This window comes from Hippocampus bargibanti, linkage group LG16, assembly GCF_051943395.1.
Source record: "Hippocampus bargibanti isolate YZ-2025 linkage group LG16, ASM5194339v1, whole genome shotgun sequence".
NCBI lineage: Eukaryota > Metazoa > Chordata > Actinopteri > Syngnathiformes > Syngnathidae > Hippocampus > Hippocampus bargibanti.
In genome coordinates, this window is record NC_142749.1 from 2,965,283 (window position 1) to 2,991,544 (window position 26,262).

Below are 26,262 nucleotides of genomic sequence, written 5' to 3' on the forward strand. Positions count from 1 at the left end.
GAGAATTTTAGTGATAAATGAAAGATGCGAAATTGGACGTAGGTTATTGAAATCATTGGGATCTGAACCAAGTTTTTTCAGGATTGGCGTTACAGCTGCGGTTTTGAGAGGGACAGGAACAATTCCAGTGGACAATGATGAGTGAATAATAGCTGAAATAAAAGGGAGGAGAGCGGGTAGACAAGATTTGATGAGGACAGTAGGGAGGGGGTCAAGTTGACAGGTGGAATTCTTGGACTTGGTGATGAGGTCAGAAAGTAAGGAGGGATGAGGGGGTTCAAAAGACGACAGCAGTTGATAGGGAGAAGGAAGGTTGGGGGAGGGGGGATACAGAGGAGCCGAGGTGCTGGTGGATCTTGTTGATCTTTTCAGTGAAAAACTGAAGTAGTGCGTTGCAGGTGTCTGAGGAGTGAAAGTGTGGGGGGGGGGGAGATAGGGGGTTGAATGATTTTGGTGTACAGGGAAAACAGAGTCCGTGGATTCCCAGTGTTAGCGTCAATCAGTCCAGAGTAGTATTGTGATTTTGCACGTGTGATAGAGTTTTTGTAGTGGGTGAGGTGAGCTGTGTACATGTCCTGGTGGGTGGTGAGGCCGGTCTTTCTGTAAAGTCTTTCCAGCTGCCGAGTTTTCGCCTTGGTGGAGCGGAGTTGGGCGGTGAACCAAGGGGCGGATCGAGTGAATTGGACTGACCGGGATTTTACAGGAGCAAGGGTGTTGAGCATGTTAGCAAGGTCCGTGTTGTATCGGGAAACAAGTTCATCAGGGGGGGAGTTGTAGTCCGGATTGAGGTTGGCAGCCATTGCAGTGAGGGTGACAGTGTCAATGTGTTTGATGTTCCGATAAGTGATGATGCGCGGTGGCTTGGGGAGAGAGAGTGTGATGGGAACGTTAAATGAGACAAGGAAATGATCCGTTACAGCTAGTTCGTTTGCTGTGCAGTTGGCGGGGGTAAAACCACAGCAGCATATTAAGTCCAGGATATGCCTTTTTATATGCGTGGGGAAATCAGAGAATTGATGCAAGCCAAAACTCTCCAGTGAGGAAATAAAGTCTTTGATGAGGGGATGGGTGGAATTGTAAATGTGTATGTTGAAGTCCCCAAGGATAATAATATTTGGTGACAGAGTGGAGAGGTGTGTGAGGACAGCTGAGAAGTCTTTTAAAAAGTCACGATGTGGTTTGGGGGGACGATATACAGTGGCTATAACTGTGGGAGATGGACCAGAAATTTGACACGCAAGGCATTCAAATGAGAGTGTTTCCGGGACTGGCACTTGAGTGACTTTCCAGATCTCGCGGTAAAATATCGCGAGAACGCCTCCACGGCCCGAGAGGCGGAGTTTTGAGAGGTAAACAAACCCAGGTGGCGTGGTGTCGTTCAACTCGGAAAAGTCCCCCGCCGTTTGCCAGGTCTCATTCAAGCAGAAGAAGTCCAACTTACGGTCACTAAGGATGTCTTGGATAAGACAACCCTTCCCCGTAAGCGAGCGGATGTTCAGGAGGCCGAAGGTGACGCTGGTGGTGTCATTTTGAGGGGCACACACGGTGTTGCACGGAGCGGCTGTAACCTCTGCGTGGCCGGCGGAAAGATGACCACAGGGAGGTGATATCCTTGGAGTCGTCGAGGTGAAAGTCTCGACGTGATCCGCGGTGGATATACCTCTGGGAAGGGCGGCGAGCGATTTCCGGTAATCGGAAAATCGCCTGTGGCACGCTCGTCCACCGGGAGCGGAGGTCAAGCAGCTCTGACGCCGAATACTGCAGCCGTCCAACGAGTCGTTGGAGGAACGACATGATAGCAACCAGCAACGTCGAGAGACAGGCAGCGTCCAGGTTAGCCCTCAACAGCGGGTACAGGTGGGTGGAGATGGTACGTGTTCTCGTCCGTGTTCTCGTCCGTGGTCCGGATAAATGACCGGAATCACGAGACGATCCGACAGCCAAAGCGGATTGGAATTCGACCATAAGTTCCTCTGGTGACTGTCGAGTATTTCCAGTGGTTATAGGAATCGTAAAAACTAAAAACAAGCACATTGGAAGAACATTAAAGGGACAACTCATATTAGAGGCTTTGGAGAGAAAGTCAGAGAGGCCAGACTGAGATGGTATGGACATTTCCAGAGGAGAGAGAGTGACTATATAGGGAGAAGGATGCTGAGCCTTGAACTGCCAGGCAGGAGACCGAGAGGAAGACCGAAGAGGAGGTTTATGGATGTGGTCAAAGAGGACATGATGTGATGTGTAGCTGATGTGAGAGAAGAGAATGCACAAAACCGGGATAGATGGAGGACATTGATTCGCTGTGGCGACCCCTGAGGGGAAAAGCCGAAAGGAAAAGAAGATATATATATATATATATCACAACTTGAGATTGATGAGGTACAACACAAATTCTGAGGTGAAGGGCCCCAGGCTGCCACATCAGAGGAAGAGGTTCAACCAGAGATTGGGAGACAAGCCCCAATGAATGAAATGCTGAGCGAGGCAGCAACTGACCTGAGAGATAAGATCATGGCAAGAATGAAAACTGGGCAACTAAGAAACCAATTACATCAGCTATGTGAAGTACGACCTGAAAGTCTCATGAAAACTGTGAATGCAGCACTGAGAACGATCCCGACCGGAACGATGACGGAAACCAATGAGCTGATATACACCTCAGCATCAGTGATCCTAGAAATGCTCGGCTACAAGAGCAACCATGAGAGCCATGAGATTCATTACCCACCATGGAAAAGACGGTTGAGGCCAAGACAAGGCGGCTCGGAAAGATTTAAGTCAATTAACGGAGATCCAGAGAGGTGTGAATAAAAGGCCAATACCCAAGAGGTACATGCAGATAACCATACCTGAAGCACTCGAAACTGCCAAACAAAGGCTCCAGGCCTTGACCAGTCGCCTAAAGAGGTACACGAACGAGAATGAGGCCAGAAGAATAAACAGGCTGTTCGCAACACAACCTGCGAAAGTGTACGCTCAGTGGCAGGTTTATAACAGCAGAGCAGACCCTCCAAGGCTGGAAACTGAAAGATACTGAAAAGGCATATGGGAGAAGGAGGTCGTACATAACAGCAGTGCACAATGGCTGGTGACTCTGAAAGAGGAGCACAGCAATCTCCCTGAACAGAACCCAGTTACCATCACAGCGGCAGATATACAAGGAAGAGTCTCAGGTATAAAAAACTGGACGGCACCAGGCCCGGATATGGTCCACACCTACTGGCTAAAGAAACTCACAGCTCTCCTCGAGCGCCTAGCAGCACAAATGAACCAGTTGCTGATGGATGGGACTCACCCAGGATGGCTAACCGAAGGGCGAACAATCCTGATGAAGGATTCCTCAAAGGGTGCAGTTCCTTCCAACTATCGGCCAATAACCTGTCTCTCCACAACATGGAAGCTCATGTCAGGCATCATTGCGGCTAAGATAAGTGGACACATGGATCAATATATGAGCAAAGCACAGAAAGGCATTAGTAGAGATACTAGAGGTGCCAAACATCAGCTGCTGGTTGACAGAACAGTCGCTCAAGACTGCAGGTCCCGACATACCAACCTGTGCACAGCCTGGATTGATTACAATAAAGCATATGACTCAATGCCACACACATGGATCACTGAATGCTTGGAGTTGTATAAGGTCAACAGGACCCTGAGAGCCTTCGTTGCAAACTCGACGAGGATGTGGAAAACCACAGTTGAAGCCAATGGCAAGCCACTAACGCAAGTGTCCATCAAATGTGGCATATATCAAGGTGATGCACTCTCCGTACTGCTGTTCTGCATAGGACTGAACCCCTTCAGCCAGATAATCGCCAAGACAGGCTATGGATACCGCCTCAGAAATGGAGCTATGATCAGTCACCTCCTCGACATGGATGACATAAAGCTGTATGCTAAGAGCGAAAGGGACATAGACTCCCTGATCCACACAACCAGAATCTAAAGCAGTGACATCGGAATGTCATTCGGGCTGGAGAAATGTAGTCGGATGGTGACTAAGAGGGGCAAGGTAGTCCACACTGAAGGGGTCTCACTCCCTAAAGGAACAATAGCAGACATTGAAAACAGCTACAAGTACCTCGGTATACCACAGGCCAATGGCAACCTCGAACTAGCAACAAGGAAAGCGGCGATGACCAAATACCTCCACCGAGTGAGGCAAGTCCTCAGAAGCCAGCTCAATGGCAAGAACAAGACCCGGGCAATAAACAGCTATGCCCCTCCAGTGATCAGATACCCTGCAGGAATAATAAGGTGGCCAAAGGAAGAGATTAAGACCACGGATGTTAAGACCCAAAAACTCCTCACCATGCACGGAGGGTTCCATCCCAAGTCCAGCACCCTGAGACTGTACACAAGCCGTAAGGAAGGAGGCCGGGGACTAGTGAGTGTGAGAGCCACTGTCCAGGATGAAACATCTAAGCTCCATGAATACATCAAAGATAAGGCTCCAACAGATGATGTACTCAGAGAATGTCTCAGACAATGGGGAACAGAGAATGAGGTGATGGAAGAGGGACAATCATGGGAGGAAAAGCCACTACACGGGAGCCCCTACACGGGATGTACCATAGCAGAAGTGGCTTATCTCAATAAGTCCTGTCAATGGCTAGAGAGGGCTGGCCTAAAGGACAGCACAGAGGCACTCATCCTGGCTGCCCAATGTAATGATATGAGCAAATCGTATTTGCATGTTCTATTAGTGATGCCTGGCTTTAGATCAAAGGAGCATGCGCGCTGCTGCAAGTGAGTCTGATGAGAGCCTACGAGAGCCACACATGTCAATTGCCTTCTCCCTCCAACCAACACAGCCGTCCTAATAAAGAACCTCAACTCTATCCAGAAGTTGTATCATTTACCGAACCCGCTTACACAAAGCAACACATGGTGTCAGAATTGGTCTGGAAGACAAGAGGACAATAAAAGGACTTGGAACGGAAGATTCCACGGAGGAAGGACATTGAGCACAACCCACGGCAGGAAATGGCAGAAATGGAAGATTTACGTCCACCCACAGCTCTGCAGCTAACAGGTAACGTGGCTGAAAATTGGAAGAGATTTAAGCAACGTTTGGAACTGTATTTGTCTGCAATTGGAGCTGATGAAAGCCATTCAAAGATGAAAGCATCCATGTTTTTGCACATTGTGGGAGAGGAAGCTCAATAACTTCACATTTGATGCTGAGGATGACAAGATGAAGCTTTCAAAAATAATGGAAAAGTTTGAAGCTTACTGCATTCCGAAACGCAATGTGACGTTTGAAAGGCACAGATTCTTCACATGTGTACAGACAGTTGGAGAACCTATTGACCAATATGCAAATGAGCTGAGAAACAGATCAAAGACATGTGAGTTCGGTGGATTAACAGAATCATTGATCAAAGACAGAATAGTGTGTGGCATTACAGATAATAAACTGAGAGAAAGGCTACTCCGAGAATCAGATCTGGACCTGGAAAAAGCCTTAGCAGTGTGTAGATCCGCTGAGACTGTTAAATCACAGGCTAAAGAGTTGCTAAATGATGCTAGCTGCAACGTGGATGCAGTGGAAAGAAATGCACACAGATTCAACAAAAACAAGACTGCTGAGATCAAAGCAAGAGTGAAAATCTTGTACTCGTGGTTCGCAACATCCCCCAAAGCAGTGTCCAGCATATGGGAAAATATGTAAAAACTGTGACAAAGCAAATCACTGTGCTCGTTGCTGCAGGAACCAAGACATGAAAGGCAAGGTAGATGCAGTAGATGATCATTATAAAGTGGAGGAACTTTATGTGAATGTTGTAAAAGAAGAGAAGAAAGAGATTGGATCACTACGCTGAAAGTGAACAACATTCATCTAAAATTCAAATTGGATACTGGAGCCAATGTGAATGTCATTTCAGAGACCAAAAATACATAAAGCAAACATGAACGTAACAGCTTATGCGGGTGCAGTCATACCAATGAGAGGAAAATGCATTGTGAATGTGACACATAAAGGCCAATTACACAATATATCTTTCATCATAGTTCCAAGGGATAATAATAATAATACATTTTATTTCAAGCGCCTTTCAAAACACCCAAGGACACTTTACAATAAAAACAATAAAACAAAGCACATAACAATAAAACCATAAGTAAAATGATACATAATAAAATAGCAGATAGAACTATACATTGAAAGCAATTTTAAACACATGGGATGTGCAAGGTCTACTAGGATTGTCGGCATGTGAGAGACTCTAGTGAAGAGAGTTTTTTGTTGTGATAGACAAAAAGAGACAGCATATGATCAACTGATGGAGCAGTACAAAGACTTGTTTCAAGGGTTAGGCTGCCGACCAGGAGAACACACAATCAGAGTGGACAAGAGTGTGCCACCAGTGATACATCCATGCAGGAAAGTCCCATTTGCTCTTCAAAAGCAGCTAAAATCAAAATTGGACAACATGGAGAGCAGGCATGTGATAAAGAAAATAGATGAGCCGACTGACTGGGTGAGACTCGTTGTCGTAGAGAAAAAGAACGGAAAACTCAGAATATGCCTGGATCCCAGAGATCTAAACAGAGCCATCAAGGAAAGTTCTGTCAAGACTGTGAAAAGGCTGATGTACAAGGCAACAGACAGTGGAACGGATTTCTACCAGAGCTTGCTGGTGTATCGCACAACGCCGATCGAGTGTGGTATGTCCCCGGCCCAGCTACTCATGGGACGCGTGCTGAGATCCAACTTACCCATCCCGGAAAACTTGCTAAAGACAAAGGAAGGGGAGAAAGTGAGGAAGATCAAAGAACAACAGAAACAAAAACAAAAGTTCTACCATGACAGAGGAACACGGAACCTACCTGAACTACACACCGGTGACCAAGTACGGTACAAAGACAAAACAGACAAAACAGACACATGGTCACAGAAAGGAACTGTTCTGCGTCAGGTCCAACCGAGGTCATACAACATTCAGACACAGGAAGGTGCTGTTTTAAGAAGAAACCGCCGAGATCTTCTCAAAGAACCAACCATAGCAAGTCAACGAACAGAGACTGTAACAGATTGTTGTAACACCTCTAAATCCAGGACATGCTATCCAAAAATCCTCAAGGAAAGTGAAACCACCTGAGAGACTGATTGAAACCATTTAACATGTTTTTCTAAGTGATCATGAAAAAAAAATGGTGTGAATGTTTCATGTGAATGTTTCATTTATTGTTGCAAAAGTTAGCAATACTTTATTCAAGTTTAAGTTTGCTAATTACTGACATAATTAAATTAATTACATTTGTTAAAAGTAAAGAATTAAATTAAGAAAGGGAGATGTAATGATATGAGCAAATTGTATCTGCATGTTCTACTAGTGATGCCTGGCTTTAGATCAAAGGAGCATGTGCGCTGCTGCAAGTCAGTCTGATGAGAGCCTACGAGAGCCATGCATGTCAATTGCCTTCTCCCTCCAACCAACACAGCCGTCCTAATAAAGAACCTCAACTCTATCCAGAAGTTGTATCATTTACCGAACCGCTTACACAAAGCAACACCCCCAAGAGCAGGCCCTGAACACCAGAGCCATAGAGGCAGGGATATACCACACCAGACAAGACCCAAGGTGTAGGTTGTGCAAAGAGGCACCTGAGACCTTACTGAGATCTTACACCCTGCAGTTATGTGTTGGATTACATAACTGCAGGGTGTAAGATGCTGGCAGGGAAAGCCTACATGGAGCGCCATAACCAGGTGGCTGGCATAGTCTACCGAAACATCTGTGCGGAGTATGGACTGGAAACCCCACGGTCAAAATGGGAAACACCTCCCAAGGTGGTGGAGAATGACCGAGCAAAGATCCTGTGGGACTTCCAGATACAGACCGACAACATGGTAATGGACAACCAACCAGATATCGTGGTCATAGATAAAGGGGAAAAGAAAGCCGTTGTCGTGGATGTAGCGGTCCCGAGTGATGGAAACAAACAACAAACAACAGAAAGAAGGAACATGAGAAAATCGAGAAATACCAAGGGCTCAGAGAGGAGCTGGAGAGAGCCTGGAAGGTAAAGGTGACAGTCGTGCCTGGGAACAGGTCGGAGCACTGCGCAGATCCCCAAGCTTCCTGGTGGTTGCAAGAGGACCCGAGCAACAAAATGGGGGACAGAAACGCATGGGAACCACGGATGGGTGAGAACTCAGCTTTGTTTTTTTTTACATACAGCTACATACAGACACCATCCATGGTGGGTGAGACGCAGATTTGTTTTTTTTTACATACATACATACATACATACATACATACATACATACAAAAATATATGCCGTTTTTTATATGTACCATATCTTGTGTTGACCCGGCCTACCTGCCGAATTTTAGAAAGAAAGGTTTGGCCATTCCCGGTTTAAATCATCAGTTCATGACACACATGAGTCCTAATGTGTTACAAATGACCCACAATGTTTGTTTTCTTTATTGAGGTTTGCCAAATATTATAAGATGGAAAATGGGACTGAGTACCGTACACTGGTGAAAGCCTATGCTATTAGGTTTGATGTGCTTGTCAATGGAAATGTGAGTATGTTTAAGCACTTTGTTCATGATAAAAGATTTTTCCTTATGACATTTATGAATGTTTTCCATTTTAGGCAGGCAAGTTCAACATGATTCCCACACTAATAAATATGGTAGCAGCCTTCACTTCAATCGGAGTGGTGAGTATTACAGAACGCTGTACAAAATAGCTTAAATGTAAACCTCAGAGTAATCAATTTCTAGTATATATTATGTCCGTGTAAGCTCTCAGTCGTACAGGAATGGCCCATCGATGAAAAGGTTTCTTCAGCCGTCATCTGTACTTATTTGAAGGTGTCGGACGTTTCGCTTCTATATCCCTACTGTCCAGACGTGGTGCCGGACTCTGCTATGATTGGTCCCTGGTCCCTAAGGAGCAATACTTTGGGGAGACTACACAAATTCGCAAAAAAAGACTTTATCAATATTGCAGGGATAATACTCGTGGGCCTCAATCGGCAGTACATATGCATATGGTTAATTCTTGCGCAGCCCACGGCATCACCGTTACATTTTGTTTAAGTCTGTTGCATTTTATGAAATGAAATGGCATTCCACATACTTTTGGAGGCATGTTTCTCCACTGTGAGACTAATAAAGGCATATCCAATCCAATCCAATCCAATCCAATGTTTCAAAGCAACTATATGTGCTAAGCAAGGGTGTTTGAAATTCCTTCATAAAAGCTTTTCCCTTGAGTTTATCCTTGAATTAATTCATCATAACATTGAGGAAATAGTAAATATTAAACACCAACAATAAAGTCACCAATTCAACAACCCACCAAGTGAAACTTTAAATTCCAATTTTATGGCAACTCTTTTGTATTGTGTGTTCTTGAATTGATTGAACATTCGTTCAATTTAATCAATGAGACCATGTGTCCACAATAGGTGTGCTCTGTGGACATAAATGCTGTGCTCTGCCCAAGTTGTGATAGTATGTTGATTGAGCATTTTTATTTAGGGTACTGTCTTGTGTGACATAATATTGCTGAACTTTCTCAAGGGAGCAGCGCTGTATAAGGCCAAGAAATTTGAAGAGGTAAGGTGAATATATTTTGTGAGTGTTGCGCCATTTACATGTTTTGACAGCCACTGGCGCAACTTAATAACTCCACTGTGCCAGCAACGGCGCAAGTCTATCACAATTAGCGCATATTGCTTTACAATAGCTAAAAAAAAATCACATTTAGTTAAACAACAATTGAAACATGTTTTCCTTCAGATGTTTTAACTTTAGTCATCTGCCATCTTGACTTACCAATATCGAGCCATAATCACCTTGCAATTTGTTTCGGTGCATTACAAAGTATTGGTAGAGGATATTTCAGGCTTTTCCGTGATCTGCCGGAAACTACAAAAAAGAGAGAATTTTATATTCATTTACCCATGATGCATTGCAATATTTACATCAAACATGGTGGATGGCTTCAGTATGGACTGTGAGAATAAGATTAAACTCTAAAATACATTTAAAAACAGGCATCAGACAAGCACATTCTTGTTTTTAAGAAACATTTGAACAAGTCTGCGGAGGGTAGTGACAATTCGTTGCAGCAAACTGATGTTCGTGATTCGAATTTAGTGGCTAATGGGAATGATGTCAGAGCTGTTGCAGTACATCGGAACTCTTCAAAGCAAAGGAATTTGTTTAAATAGACGCAAGTGAGAAATATATTGCTACGTCTGATCTCTTTGTCTTTTCTGTAATACCGTGAAATATCAAAATAGCATGGAATTGATTGTATAACCAAAAAAAGAAAATTATTGTTTATTTTATGTATGAAGAAATTGTGTCACTTGAATTAAAATTGTTTGTTGATATATTAAAATTTTTACTCAAATAATGTTTTTTTTTCATTTGCAATTTAGAAATATCATGCTCCAATGTATGTACGTATTTTGATTTATTTCATTTTATTTTGTATACTTGGCAATCTAGTTAAATCGGGCCCCATGAATCTTTGAAATTGACCCACATTTTAGACCCTAGGGGGCCAACTGGTCCCCTCTTTTAATTTCCCAGAAGCATCACTGAGATTCAGGTCTTGGAGTTTAGGGCTCGATTATTTGAAATAAGATGAAAACTAGAAAACACCTGTGTACAGGCAATGTGGATTCAAATTTAGTGTAAAGCAGGGGTGTTAAAACTCAGTCCACAAGGTGCCGCCTGTTTTCAAACTCTCTGGGCTGCAATAGGCCGGATTCATATAACCAGGATCATTCTAATGCTAGTTTAAAGCTGGTTGATGAGCTAATCATTTGAATCAGGTGTGTTGCAGCCGGGACAGCTGGAAAAAATGCAAGTCAGTGACCCTCAGAGCTCGGACCTGGATATTTAGCTATAAAGGGTTGATGTGTCTATATCTGACCTGCAAAGACTTCGGGTCGAGTACGACTTTCGCCTGAACTCTGCTGGGATTGGCTCCAGCATCCCATAACCCTGAACTAGATATGGCAGTGTTTAATATGAATAGAGAAAAGTTAAATTACGTAACATAATATATCTATTTTTTTGAAAGGCATGGTTCATGTTTCTTCCATAAGTCTTCACGATGGATGGATTTTATGTCACTGTACAACGTTAATTTGTCTCATATATTATAGGTATCGGACAACTCAACGGATCATCAAAACAACCGGCTTTTTCGCAGCCAGCTTTCGTTTCAACAAAGCACAACGCCATTGGTGCTTACTCCATTGAACATTACAATTAACAACCAGCATGTATAATAAGTGGGATGTAAAGTTAAATCATCAATGAGGAATGTTTTTGAAAAAGATAAAAACATCTTTGCATGATGAAAGTTAGTCTTTTTTTTCCCAGAAATAAAAATCAGTGCACCCTACATGCTCAGACAAAGCAGGCTCTATGATTATTGGAAAGACTCTTCAATGGCTTGGATTGAATCAAGTATGCATGGGTGAGATTTTTTTTTTGTTCGCTAACGCGCAATTTTATTCAATGAGCATAAAGGAGAATGAGCATGGATTCAGGCACTGACAGTTGGCTCTTGAGCAGCAAACACACATTTCCTCCATCACATTCCCCAACAACTCCCGCGTATGCTCAGATATGAATTTTATAGAAGTTTAGTCGTAACATGACCACATAAAAGATAATTAAAAATGCAATTCTACAGGTTAGGTTTGGGGACTGCATTAAAGAAGTCTCAGTACTGTGTGCCTTTTCTTGTATTTCATCATTTGGCCAATGCTTGTTGTGTTTGTGTTTGTTTGCCTGAAATGGATACCACATCCGACAATGCAAAGCAAAGGTAGTTGGTATCCAATTAGGGCTAGGTCATACTGAACGTATAGACTATGACACTACACACTCATTTGCTGCTGCAATGTAATCAACATAAATTTTGTTCTCATCAATTTCTATACTATACAGAATGTTGTTTTTAAATTACACAAGGATAAAAAAAAAATTGTATGTCCATTCATTTCAAATGGAAACATTACCTAAGATGCAAAATTTTTGGTTTTAGAACAGGTTTGGGGAACACATTGCATTTGTAAACAATTGTTCTACTGTATATTTATCATATCCACTGCAACATTTTCACAGATTTGCGATACCATGCTGATTATTGATAGTCTTATACTAAACAACGGATGCATTATGACTTGTTTCATCATATATTAATGATATATATACCCCTCACACCACTGCTATGCTTATCCAGTCTCGTCACCTCCCGTATTGACTATTGCAACTCACTACTTTTTGGTGTCCATCAAAGAGAACACGTCCTCCAGCAGCTCCACTGGCTGAATCATTTATATTTATATTTATATTTATATTTATATTTATATTTATATTTATATTTATATTTATATTTATATTTATTAATATTATTAATATTAATATTAATATTAATATATGGTCAATTCAGCAAATTGAAGGAATTTTCCCTATGGATTCGGTCAGGAGAATGGTCCCCAAACTTTAAGCAAAAGCAACAGAAAGCCAAATGAGCATATGGCTCCAAGAATCAATTTGCTTCACTTTGCGTATCAAAATGTTATACAGTCTAAGTAAATATGGCGGAAGACACACATCATGACATTATTTTCATGACATACCATTGAGAAAAGCAAAATACTATGGCAAAGGATTAACAAAAAATATTATTATTATTATTATTATTATTATTATTATTATTATTATTATTATTATTATTATTATTATCTCATTTCATTTTCCGTACCGCTTATTCCTCATTAGGGTCGTGGGGGTTGCTGGAGCCTATCTCAGCTGTCTTCGGGCACGAGGCGGGGGACACCCTGAATTGGTTGCCAGCCAATCGCAGGGCACACAAAGACATACAAAAGTCACTCTCACACTCACACCGAGGGACAATTTGGAGTGGTCAATGGTCCAGTGTGGGAGGAAACCGGAGGACCCGGAGAAAACCCACACGGGTCCGGGGACGCGAACCGGCGACCTCTGCATGTCATGATCTGGTTGGCGACCAACGGGGGGCGCTGTCGGCCCCGCCTACACCTGCACAGGTGCTGGTCGTCCCGATCAGATTGGCGACCAACGGGTAGCGACGTCAGCCCTGCCTGCAGCCTCGCAGGTGCTGGTCGTTTTAATCACTGACACTTAACCGGCGTCGGTTCATTGTTTGCTGCATGTTTGTTGCATGCATTGTGTATGCTGTGCATGTGTTTGTTTAACCTTGGCGGACTTTTACTTTTGGTCTTCTTTTGATACTTTGTATTTTTTCTGTTCAGTTGATTTTGATTTACATTTTGTTCCTGCTGACCTTTATTTTAATACAATTTGTCAAACAACCTCCTACTCCCCGCCTGCTTTTTGGGATCCGCACCCACCATCACCACCTCGCAAAACGTGACAGACTGATAATTTGAAATAATCCATCCCTTTTGGACTCAAAAGAGTCCGACACCTAGAATGAATGAAATCTAATAAAAGTACCAGCACCGTCACGATCAAAGGGAGTTGGCACGACATTAAGCAAGTGCTGTGTGGAAAGACTGGACATCATTTTCCTATCATTAGAACATGGAGCAAAAACATGCAACAATGACCATATGTAGATTGTTGAGGGATTTTCCTATCCATGCCGTAAGAGGTGTCTGCCAGGGAGGGATCATAAAGGAATTCACAGAATTGAGTTGATCTTGGGAGACACCAAGGCCAAGAGAGGGGCTGTTGTAAGTTTGACTCGGAATGTCATTGTAGGCTCAGCAGTAGAGGGTATACCCAATTAAATTTAAATGTCGTGGGCGCAATAGCCATGGTAATAAATTGGATAAGCAGAACTTGGATACAGGGAACGCAGCAACCCCCACACAATGTCAAGAGAGCTGAAAGATAAAATGTAAGCGAAATTAAGACAAAACACTAAATTTGTATGTGACAATCAGAATCAGAATCAGAATCAGAATCAGAATCATCTTTATTGCCAAGTATGTAGAACACACAAGGAATTTGTTTCCGGTAGAACACGCTGCAGTAGTATCGTCGTCAAAAAAAAAAAAGGTATTCCTCCACAATTCTGACGACAAGGGTGGGGTCACGCCGGAATGATCCATCCAGTTCAGTGTGCGGAGCCTTCAGGGTGAAGTTGAACAGCACTGTTCACCAAACATCGCACACCCTCCATTGGCCTCAACCAAGAGCACATCGACCGCCAAGCAGTCCCAGAACGCCATCAGAGATGTGACTGTCACTTGTTTTGCTTCCAATAGCTCCTTCAGTATAACTTGCATGCTTCTGGACACTGTAGTGGAGATAGCGGATCCCATCAACACGTGTCATTCATTTCTATTTGATTCCAAATAAAAATGGATCCCCAACGTGCAGGAATCTGGTTAACCAATTTATACTCCTCTGGTACGCCACGAGGAACTCCAAATGCACTAATGTAGGTGGAATCTCAAACTCTCAGGGAAGTGCCATGTCAGTAACGGAGAAGCCCTTTCTCCGTCATCGACGATCGCACACCTGTATCCTCTGCTGTGAACGGAAACATAGTCATCGGCAAGCTTTCAATTATTTTCCATATCATTCAACTCTCTTATCTGCCAATAATTAAATTAAGATAGAATCAACTTTAGATTCTTCTTTCTACATTTAAAGCTGTCCATAACCTCGCCCCCCATACCCCTCTGACCTTCTTCAAATTTCTATTTGTAATCATATTTTATTTATTATAGTATATATCAGGGGTCGGGAACCTATGGATCGCGAGCCATATATGGCTCTTTTGATGATTGCATATGGCTCGCCGATAAAACTTAATACATATTCTCGTTTTTTTCGCCGTTCATTTCCTGTTGGTGCTGCAGTTGGCCGAAAGCGCAATTTTGATTGGATGATACTGGCCGTCATGTTGAAACAGGTAAACGGCCCTTTAAATGAGCCCAACGAGTACACAAGCTTGAATGCACCGGAGGATTCACCTTTGAAGAGAGAAAAGGTTCGGATTCTAATTTGCAATGAAACAATACCATCAATGAAACAGTCGAATGTCAGTGACATTTTAACAAGCCCCATGATAACGTTAGCATAAATATACTTCTGCTAGAATATATTGCAGCTAGCAAGTGTGGAAGCTTGAGTCGTGTGCATGCTAGCCAGCAGTAACTTCGCCTCTGGACCGGCAAGTTGAATTTCATTCTGATCGTTTGCCTGGATTTTTAACAATCACGAGGAATGGAAAACCGTTCATGTTTACGGTGAGTACTATCACAAAGTTATTTTAAATAATACATTCTGATATTTTGTTGAAAAGTGGCCGCGCGTGTGTGTGAAAAACATTTCTAAATCTTTTACTTTTATGGCTCTCTTAGTCAAAAAGGTTCCCGACCCCTGGTATATATGCTTGTCTGTGACTGTAAAGTGTCCTTGAGAGCCTTGAAAGGCATTTAAAATAAACACATATACATACAATACATTAATATTGTGCCAGAACGTACACGAAAAAATCCTAAACACAATAAAACACCAAACAAAGATGACAATTTAAAAACATACTCAACCCAAATACAATACAGTACTTTTTCGATCTCTCTCTTTTTTTCCTCACAGTAATCCAAATTTGTGCACCTGAACCATTACAGTATTCGGAAGCAAACTCAAATAATCTAAAACATGATAAATTCAAGTTCAGTTCAGCAACATCAACGCAGGAACACAATACCGAAGTAAAATGAATTGAACATCCGTTGTTGAAAACTAACAAAAGAAATGAATAAAAAGAACATAATCGAGTCCAGTGCAGCAACAGTATTTCATGGGCAAAAGTATATTGAACATGTGGTGCAGTGCTTGTTTTTCTATTTAAAATCGGGCCGCCTAGATCATATGTGTCAAACTCAAAGTCTCTGGGCCAGTTCTGGTCCACCACATAATTTCACGTGGCCCGCAAAAGCAAATCACCCGCGTCAGAGAATCTGATCCACTGTCCAATTTCCATGTATCATCAATCATGTGGAGATTTGTGATAATTCTTCCTGTTAACACTCACTTGGTAAAAATCTGACAAACTGTGATAGTTCATACCAGTGATTGGAATTTGGTGGTTCAACATTGTTTACATGATATTTTATTACATAATAAAAGGGTCTACCATGGGAAGATACAATCCGAAAAGCAGCCTGTGACAAAAATGAGATTGACACCTCTGGTCTAGATTAATGAGTAAGTCTAAATTTCACTTCAAAAAGTCACCCCTTCCACATGTGCTAAAGGAGAACACTATTACCAGAAAAAAATAAGATCAGGGCAGTTTTCCGTATTTTAGTGTGAATGTATAACAGCAAAAGAGGACACACACCTTCGATATTCTAGCATGTTGACAGAAACATACCCATTTGACATTCCTAGAACCATATTGTAAACTCCCAAAATAACATCTCAAAAGGAGAAACTGATGCAACACTTGTAAATTTAGTGTATGAAATAACAAAACCGAATCATGGTTTCTATTGCCTGTGTGTGTCACCCATCCACTGGTGAGCACATAGCACAACCATTATTTTTTTTGTAAAATTTCTCCCTAAATTGAAAATACGTAGTATTAAGGCAGATTTCCAATAATTGGCAGATGTGATCCGGTTTAAGTTTGGTTCTTTCATGCAGAGAAACGTCCGCCAGCAGTCTCGTCCTCACCACTGAGACTGCTGCTGGGGTTGGGACAGATGTAAAGAGAGAAGTCACATCGTAAGATGCCAATGTTTCCTCAGGTTCCAATATGAGGTCTTTGATCCTCTCTACAAACCCTGTGGTGTTCTCTACGTGATATTCTGTGTTACCAACCAACAGAGCTAAGCTAGTTTTTAAATATTTGGCTACACTGTATGTAGAGGAGCAATGTTCCTGGAACACCACACCGCAATATCATATCTTTGCATAAATCTTGAGCTATAGTTAATTCATCAGGTTACTCGCTGGGAACATTTCTAACCATTTTGCAAAGGCCTCAAGTAAAACCATCAAAATCAAAATGTATCCTGTGTAAACCCTTCGTACAAAACAGAGTACGTATTTCATTTCATTCCTCAATACAAGTCAAAATCATAGGTTGTATAATGTTTTTTAACCAGAGACACCATTCCCTCCTGCCGACGCTTGATATAATCCATGATATAAAATAATATTGGGCAAACCGGGTTTACTATCTGTCCTGACAGAAACTCCCCTTGCAATTTATTCACCAATTCTGCAATTATTATTTGTTTGTTGATTGGAATTTGTTGTCGCATTTTAGATAAAATGTCACCTTTAGAAGTTGCATTTTTCGCTGCATTGTCATGGTTGTGCGTTGCATTAACTGTTGTTCTTCCTGGTTCAGCTCTCCATTTGTATAGTCTAAATATTAAATCAGCAGGAAGCAAGGTGATATACAAAAAAAGGAATATTTATTATCAGGCAGCGAGAGGATGTTCTCCAGGGGAGAAGCTAGGCCAATGGACAGAGGCAAGAGCGCGCTCAAGCGCGGGTCTCAAGCATTTGTAAACAGGAGTGGTATCACTTTGGAAAGGACGTATCATCTGCTAGATACAATCATGAATATTTATTATTAGACTGAAACATGATAGCTAGATTCCTCCACTAAGTACAAGTACACTAATTAATACATACAGAAAACTAAACTACATACATATATGGACTTACTAATTGATAATAATAAGTAGAAATGAAATAACATAGGATGTTTGTAGCATGTGTATCTTACTACTTCTAACACTACCTCCTGTTTTTATACATTAAAAACATCAGTACATGCATCTCCAACACGGTTTTCAGCATGAGCCATGAGCGTCATAAGTAACGGCACAGGGGACCATTCTTTACCATGGAGAAGGCGAAAAACCTCTGTATTAACTTTACTGCTGTGAGATTTAATTACTCCATTGCGAGAGTAATGAAGGCAAATCCAATCCAATTAAAATAATGACGAGGAAAATTCCTTCGCGGCCCTCCGTTTGGCGGGAGCAACCACACTCTGGCCATGGTGTAGATTTCCAAATTACAACACAGGGTCCTGTTCACGCATTTGTTGGTAGGAAATCTTTGCATAATTGACCTGAGAATTGGTTACCATATAATTCATCATTGTGAGTAAGCATGGAATAAAACAACCAATGACTAAGAAAATAAGTACAATAACGATCACGACAGGCATAAACAGTCTAATAAACAGTCTAATAAAATAAAATAATAAAAAACAGTCTAATAAATATAAACAGTATACCAAGGGCCCCCAAAAAGCATGGCAAAGGTCCACGGGTGATCAGGCCGTCAATCTTTGGCCGTAGCATCTCTGAGATCCCTGATAACAGACAAAGGATTAAACATGTTTATGGAATTCACTTCTTCGGGTATGTACGTACAACAAGTGTCACCGACCATAGCACAGACGCCCCCTTGTGGGGCTGTCAAAAGGTCAAAAAACATTATATTTGGGTCTGTGTTCTGCATTTCATCCACTTTCAAACTGGCATTTACAAACACTTGAAATCTGTAATCAATTGTTACAATTCAAAGCATGTTTTATGCCACTCCAATTTGCGGAAAACGAGCTAACATTATCTTATTACTTGTGCTATGATGTTTGAATTGTTCTGGAACATCAGTTCCCCAGATCGAATCATGGGGCTTAAACGATACTCTTCTCTTCACATGGTGGTGCACTGCACGACTGGTAACGATGAAAGTATTGTCAGTTACAGTAACAGGTGCACACAAATCGTAGGCTCGCGGAGGAATAAAATAATATACTTTCCAACCGCATAACCACCAAAGATGTGAAGATACGAGCAAAACAGTGACATTAGTGTACTATCCTCATCTATAAAACCCAAATTTTTACCCGTACTGTACATTGTAACGCATAGTGATAATCGCAACCCGCTCTCGGTCATAACTTGGTTATCTGGTTCCAAAAGAGTATCTAAGCCTGGAACAATCTCTCCTTTCGAAGCATTACGAAGAACCGGAAAATGTTGATCGGTTCTATGCAAAGATATTAACAAATATGCATTTCTAGCCATTCTCTCGCCGAATATCTTCGAATGCACGCATTGTTGTGTCGCCAAATGAGGCATATAAGAGCATACAAAACAATTACTTTTTCATTTGGCTTTGCAATGAGCGTAGCATAACGGTACCACATGTTTGATAATAACGGATTCCTGTCATGTTTTTCTCCTGCAAACGGTTGATAGAATACGTCTATGACACCTGTGCTCTGGGCCGTTTTGTCAGCTGCCTCCACCCAGGCTGACAGTCTGATGTGTGGTTTGTGGTAGAAAGGTGACATCACAACTGGTGATGCCACAGATGACATAATGCATATAGTTACAGGAAAACCAATGTGATGTTCAGGAAGCCCTGGACAGAGTCTAAAGTCCATGAATCCTGCAACGTCGTGAGTTATGCTAGCAAGTTGGATGCCAGTGGTGCCAGTCCCAGTTCCCAACCGGTTCCCCCTAGCTATACTGAGGACAATTCGTACTGCTTCTTGAGCACAGCTGTCCCGAACCGATTTTGTCTTTGGCTTGGAATGGACCACAACGGAATCCGAACCAGTGGTCCAAGCCTTCCCCAACTTGACACGAGCGTTCCCTTTTCCCTATTTTTAGCCAATAAAAAGGCTTTTCGTTTTCTGGCAAACTTAAGGCAAATATATTCGTAAAATTTAAAGGACAACCAATGTCACTTTTTTGTTTCTTAACTGACACCAGAAAAACGTTTTATAGCATCTAAAATACCCACAACACGCAGTATGATATTTTTATTCAAATGCAAAACACCAATAAAAATGACTTAAAGTGTCCAAAATCTTCCAAAAAATTGAGCTGCGAATTGGGCAATTTCAGAAAGTCCCGCCCCCAGTTTGTGACGTCACGCCAAGACGTCTTGCATTGCTGAAAAATCAAAACAATGGCTTCAGATTCGGAGAATATGCTTTCTTGTTACTTATCCAGTTATGAATATGATTCAAACACTTCTGAAGAGGAAATCATACAAGTTTGCAATGGATTAAAGATTTTTTCCCGTGTCATTTTGAGGCAAACGGGTGGGGGGGATGTCACACCCAAAATTGGCGACTAGCTCCTGTGAGGAATGAATCAGCTCGTTTCCACAGGCTGATAAATGACTTCCATGGAGCTTGGACGCCCTCTTCTGGCGGATTTTGGGTGCAACATCAAGGTTTTCAGACAAACAGTACAGCAAATTACATTGACGTGATGAAGGACTGCTACAATGTGTCTTTTTGTCGGTCAGGGGGGGTCATTCAGTGATGTCACGTACGGACTCGTCACCAACTCAAAAACAAGACTTCATGAATATTTAGCGCGAGTCTTAAAACGTAAAATATAGCTTTATGCGGTGGAATCTTTGTAAAATACGCTCAGTAGAAGTCATTTGAAGCCATTTTACAAATTATTTACAAAACTTGTCCGGAGACGTCGGTTGTCCTTTAAGGTTTCAACTGGGCTTATTGATTATTTTTCCCCACTGTCGTCATCAGTTAAGAAGTGGGGGTCCTCGCGTCAATCTCGTTGAGCTTTGTCCTGCCGCTCACCATATTGTTTGTTGTACGCTGGAGGTCTATAATCTTTCTTTTGTTTCTTTCGCTGTGAATTTGATTTTCAATTTCGAGCAATATGTCCTACTTTGTTACATAGGTAGCATCGGTCGCTATGTTGCCATTTCATCTTTCTTTTACCTTGGTACAACACACCCTCCGTGGCATAGGCCATCACCTGTTTGGTCGCTGTTTTCATATTTTTCCTCATCACGTCCTGGGCATGAATGGCCCATTCCAAGAGACCTACCAGCCTCCCAGATTGGTGCTGTACATAATGCTGACAAATTAAATCTCCTTTGTCTGGCGTCAAATTCTGTAGAAATATTTGTTTAAATTGATTAATGTGTGGCGTCACACGTGTGTATGATTTTGAAGTGCGCCTTTCAACCCTTTCATGTCTTTCAATTCCATGATCTCCTTGATGTGCGTCTCACCCTGACGCATAGCACACGCTTGAAAATGATATAAAAGGAGCTGTCGCGGGACAGAGAGATTGGGCGAACCACGGGGCAGAATCATATCAGTCTCATCTCGGACTCACGCCCGGCTAACGCCTGGCATCGGACGGACGTCACGGCACGACTTGCTCAACTCCACGCCACGATCAAGCTCTGCGCGTCACCTGCCTGGGAGATCTGACAACGAACCTACTTACAAATAACCATCAACCTCTTTAAATGTACGTTGAATTATCATCTGAAGATGCTTGTATACCGCTGTGATTTTTGTAAACACATTCCAGACGTCGTCGGAATGATTCAATATCTTCATCGTGTCAGTGTTTACATTGTTGTATTAAAGAGTTTGATGGTTCTCTTTATTTGTAAGTAGGTTCGTTGTCAGATCTCCCAGGCAGGTGACGCGCAGAGCTTGATCGCGGCGTGGAGTCGAGCAAGTCGTGCCGTGATGTCCGTCCTACGCCCGGCGTTAGCCGGGCGCCTGAGCGGGTCTTTGCAAGTCTCTTTGAGTCTGTGAGTCCGAGATGATTCTGCTCCGTGGTTCGCCCCATCTCTCTGTCCCGCGACAGCTCCTTTTATACCATTTGCAAGCGTGTGCTATGCGTCAGGGTGATACGCACATCAAGGAGATCAAGGAATTGAAAGACATGAAAGTGTTGAAAGGCGCACTTCAAAATCATACACTCGTGTGACGCAACAGGGCTCCCCTCCTGGATCCGAAGTCGGTGACAACGATGAAGGAAAAAGAAATAAAAACAAAAGTAATTCTGCGACATGGTGAGGCCAGGCAAGATGACGGTCACCGGGCATGGCAGGCGTCGGTGGGGTGGTTTCCCAGGAGGTTTCGTGGTGCCTGAAGTCGTTGTACGGGAGCACGGCAAAGAGTGCCCGACGACTGCCAGTTTGAGTCAATCGATGTAAACTTTCCTCGCGGCCGTCGAGTCGATGCCGGAAGGTCTTCTCACCGTGAGTTGTTCGGCTGGGATCGGTCAAATCGGAGAATCGATGAGGGATTGTGAGGACGAAGGTGCGTGGGGTTGGCCATGCTGCCGGGCACGGACAGGCCGGTCATCGGCGACGGTGGCGATGATCGCGCTGCCATGGCGCTCTGCAGGACGCTGAGGAAGAACGCTGACGTCGGCGGCCGTGTCGGCCGTGAAGCGTCTTCCCGAAGTCCGATCGTGGACATAAGCGATGTCCGACGATGTCCGATCGTGGACATAAACGATGTCCGACGATGTGCGATCGTGGACATATACGATGCAGCTAGTTGCAGAGTCGCCAGGCGAATTGGACGATGTTGGCCATCAGGGTGCGGCAGGTTTCACGGTGGGGTCGGGGCGCCCACGGGTGGTGGCGGCCCATCGGGAGCTCGGCTCGAGGGGTCTTGCTGTGAAGATGCCGGGTTCACGGGCGGCTGGGAAATCTGGGTGTTTCCATTTGGAGAGTTGATTGGGCTGAGGAGGAGAGAAAAAATGCTCCTGGCTAGCTCGCCAATAAAGAGTTTGATGGTTCTCTTTATTTGTAAGTAGGTTCGTTGTCAGATCTCCCAGGCAGGTGACGCGCAGAGCTTGATCGCGGCGTGGAGTCGAGCAAGCCTGAGCGGGTCTTTGCAAGTCTCTTTGAGTCTGTGAGTCCGAGATGATTCTGCTCCGTGGTTCGCCCCATCTCTCTGTCCCGCGACAGCTCCTTTTATACCATTTGCAAGCGTGTGCTATGCGTCAGGGTGATACGCACATCAAGGAGATCAAGGAATTGAAAGACATGAAAGTGTTGAAAGGCGCACTTCAAAATCATACACTCGTGTGACGCAACAGTATAATGGCGAAATTGGGTGTCTTTTTCGATAATTTCCTGACATTGTCACACACTGCCTTACGCTGGGCAGCCGCTTCCCCGTAAGACATGTTGACACCGGTTGGAGTCTTCCCAATGTAACAGCCTTTCACTCTATTCCAATTATGACCAATACATCGTCTGAAAATCTTAAGTGTTTCCATTCCATTCAGTTGGTAAGAAGCACACAATTCCTCAAAATGTTCAGGCCAGTTTTCAGAATTTTCAACAAAATCACCTCATCCTTTGCACGCTTCAGCCACATCACTATCACACCAGGGTCTGTACACGAGAATTGTTCTGTTATTAATGTCAACTGGGTTAGGGTTAGCTACTTGGACCAAGGGATAAACTTGACAGTCGCTATCGTCATTCACCTTAACATGATGCAATTGTTCAAATGGATACACTTGTTTAGAGCATCCTGTCTTGCTTCTAGTACGGCTGCTAATATCGCCCTCATCATCACAATTTTTTTTTCCAGAGCTCTGCCAGCAGCAGAAGATTACTTCATGTTTAACCGAGGCCATATTTACTTTAGTGACTCAATATTCAGAGCGCCATCAAATCCATAATTATGCATCCATTTTTACAAGAAATCTCAGTGTAAGGGAATTTTTTTAATCATAAATTCAGTATTGCGATGGGTTGTGGTTTTCGAACACGCTTGACCCTTTGCTTTTCACACAAATTCCAAAATGTTCCCAAAAAAAGAAAGAAAGAAAAAAGCTTGCAAACTCTTAAAAGATCACAAACTGCAAGAGAAAAAACTTAAGTGTAGGCCAACCCCCACCCAAGGCAGCCCCACCTAATTTATTGCTCCCCCAAGCTTCTGCCACACTCACACACACACACACACACACACACACGCACTAACGCACACACTCACACACGCACTAACGCACACACTCACACACACATACAGACACACGCACACACGCGCGCGTGGCCCCGGTTTCAGAGGCGCCTGGAGGCCCCCCTTTGCTCCCTTGACGGTCATAAAACTCAACCCCTCCTCTTCTGCTCTTTTTTCCTGCCTGAGGCAAATTTTTAGACTTCTTTGTCTACACTATACAAAGAGATATAAAGAATACAATGAAATGAATTAAACAATTTGTAGTTTGTGTCCACCTGTTGCTTTTCCAGACAACCCACAGCTGCAGCTGCTTTTCTCGCTAATTAATTCATTAATTAGCCTTCGGCTGAATGCAAAGCAACGCACCCCACTTTAGCTTTCAGAGTCAGACAAAAAATTAGAAGCCACCCACAATAATGTGTCCTCCGTTACGACTCTAGTTCCTCCTAGAACTTGAGTTGTTTTTTTTTCATAAAAGCACAGGTATTCGGCCAATTAATTCATATTAATTAGGCTTCAGCTGAAAGCAATGCAATTCACCCCACCCCGGAACTTCAGATTCCAGATTCAGACAAAAAATCAGAAGCCCCCCACAATATTGTGTCCTCCATGACAATTACAACTCTAGTTCCTCCTTTAACCTGAGTTTTTTTTGTAAAAGCACAGGTTTTCCTCAGGATTGTCAAACAGTTGGACAAATCAAAACATTCCTGGCCAGGGAATCTTTTTTGCAATTGCAAAAAATATCTATTATATATATATATATATATATATATATATATATATATATATATATATATATATATATATATATATATATATATATATATATATATATATATATATATCACTTACTTCACAAAGCAGCTGGTCTGGTAGCAGTGTTTCACAGCCAGGATCAGGAGCCTTTGTGTTCAAAAGTAGGCAGGAAAAAAAAATCCCACCCCCCTCCTTTTTCCAGCCGAGGTTTCTGCACCAAATGTTGCATTAACTGTTGTTCTACCTGGTTTAGCTCTCCATTTGTATAGTCTAAATATTAAATCAGCAGGAAGCAAGGTGATATACAAAAAAAAAATGAATATTTATTATCAGGCAGCTAGATGATGTACTCCAGGGGAGGAGCTAGAACAGAGAGGCAAGAGCGCGCTCAAGCGCGCGTCTCAAACATTTATAAACAACAGGAGTGATGTAACTTTGGAAAGGACCTATCGTCTACTAGATACATCATGAATATTCATTATTAGACTGAAACACGATAGCTAGATTCCTATACTAAGTACCAGCTTAGTACATGTATACTAATTAACACATTAAGAAAACTAAACTACATACATATATAGACTTACTAATTGATAAGAATAAGTAGAATTGAAATAACATAGGATGTTTTTAGCATGTGTATCTAACTAATTCTAACAGTGTGCACCGCACATTAGCATGTCTCAAATTGATGTGGTAACTGAAAAGCATTTGTCCTCTAGATTTGAGATTTTTACAGCCAATTCCTGAAAATCATGTTGGCCTATAGGATGGGCAGAAAATGTGTGACCCACTTGCAGTGTTCAACAAATAGATTAAAAGTAAAACACAAAATAGCTGTATAAATCAGATACTGTTACGGTTTGCAAGGTGGTGATGGCGGTTCTGGATCCAGAAAAGCAGGAAGGAGGTAGCAGGAAGTTGTGTTTGACAAATTGTATGAAAGTCAACAGGAACGAAATCTAAAACGTTAAAATCATTTGAACAGAAAAATACAAAGTATCAAAAGAAAAACCAAGAGTAAAATTCTGCCAAGATGAAAAAAACACATGCACAGCATACAATGCATAAACAATGCATACAATTGCATACAAAGCATACAATGACCCGACGCCGAATGATCGTGCCGGGAGTCCTTTTATCTGTTACTGATTGGGAACGACCAGCACCTGCGAGGCAGCAGGCAGCGCTGACAGCGCTACCCGTTGGTCGCCAATCCGAACGTGGCAGTCCGCCACTGATCGGGATGACCAGCACCTGTGCAGGTGCAGGCGGGGCCGACAGCGCCACCCGTTGGTCGCCAACCAGATCATGACAGATACAAGGCAATACATGGAATGGCTCATCTACTTCTTTTCAAATCACTGCGAACTGTTTACGCACCAGTTTGTGTTACAGACAAACACACAAACAAAAACACAAACCCAATGTTAGATTATGAATCATTTCAGATTATATCTTGTTCTTCTTCCCGGTTCAATTCTTCATTTGTGTCGTCAAAATATTCAATCAGCAGGATGTAAGCGGCGTCCTCTGGCAAAATAAAATACAGTTAAATTCTGCAAGGGCGGCGGCGTCCTCTGGCAAAATAAATACAGTTAAATTCTGCAAGGGCGGCGGCGTCCTCTGGAAAAATAAATACAGTTAAATTCTGCAAGGGCGGCGGCGTCCTCTGGCAAAATAGGAAAACGCGTTAAAAGTGTGTGAACATGTGTGTGTGAATGGGAG

The 26,262-nt window shown here is 42.6% G+C and overlaps 1 protein-coding gene across 1 annotated transcript in view; it reads left to right on the forward strand.

The window, feature by feature from the left end:
- The window catches only part of LOC148886116 (P2X purinoceptor 3-like), a 79,882-nt gene extending 68,623 nt beyond the window's left edge, over positions 1–11,259 (forward strand). Inside the window, 5 exon segments of the mRNA XM_089017439.1 lie at positions 8,447–8,540; positions 8,615–8,680; positions 9,507–9,584; positions 11,150–11,222; positions 11,225–11,259. Of these exon segments, the coding sequence (XP_088873565.1) occupies positions 8,447–8,540; positions 8,615–8,680; positions 9,507–9,584; positions 11,150–11,222; positions 11,225–11,259 (346 nt within the window).
- Positions 11,260–26,262: the final 15,003 nt, after the last annotated feature.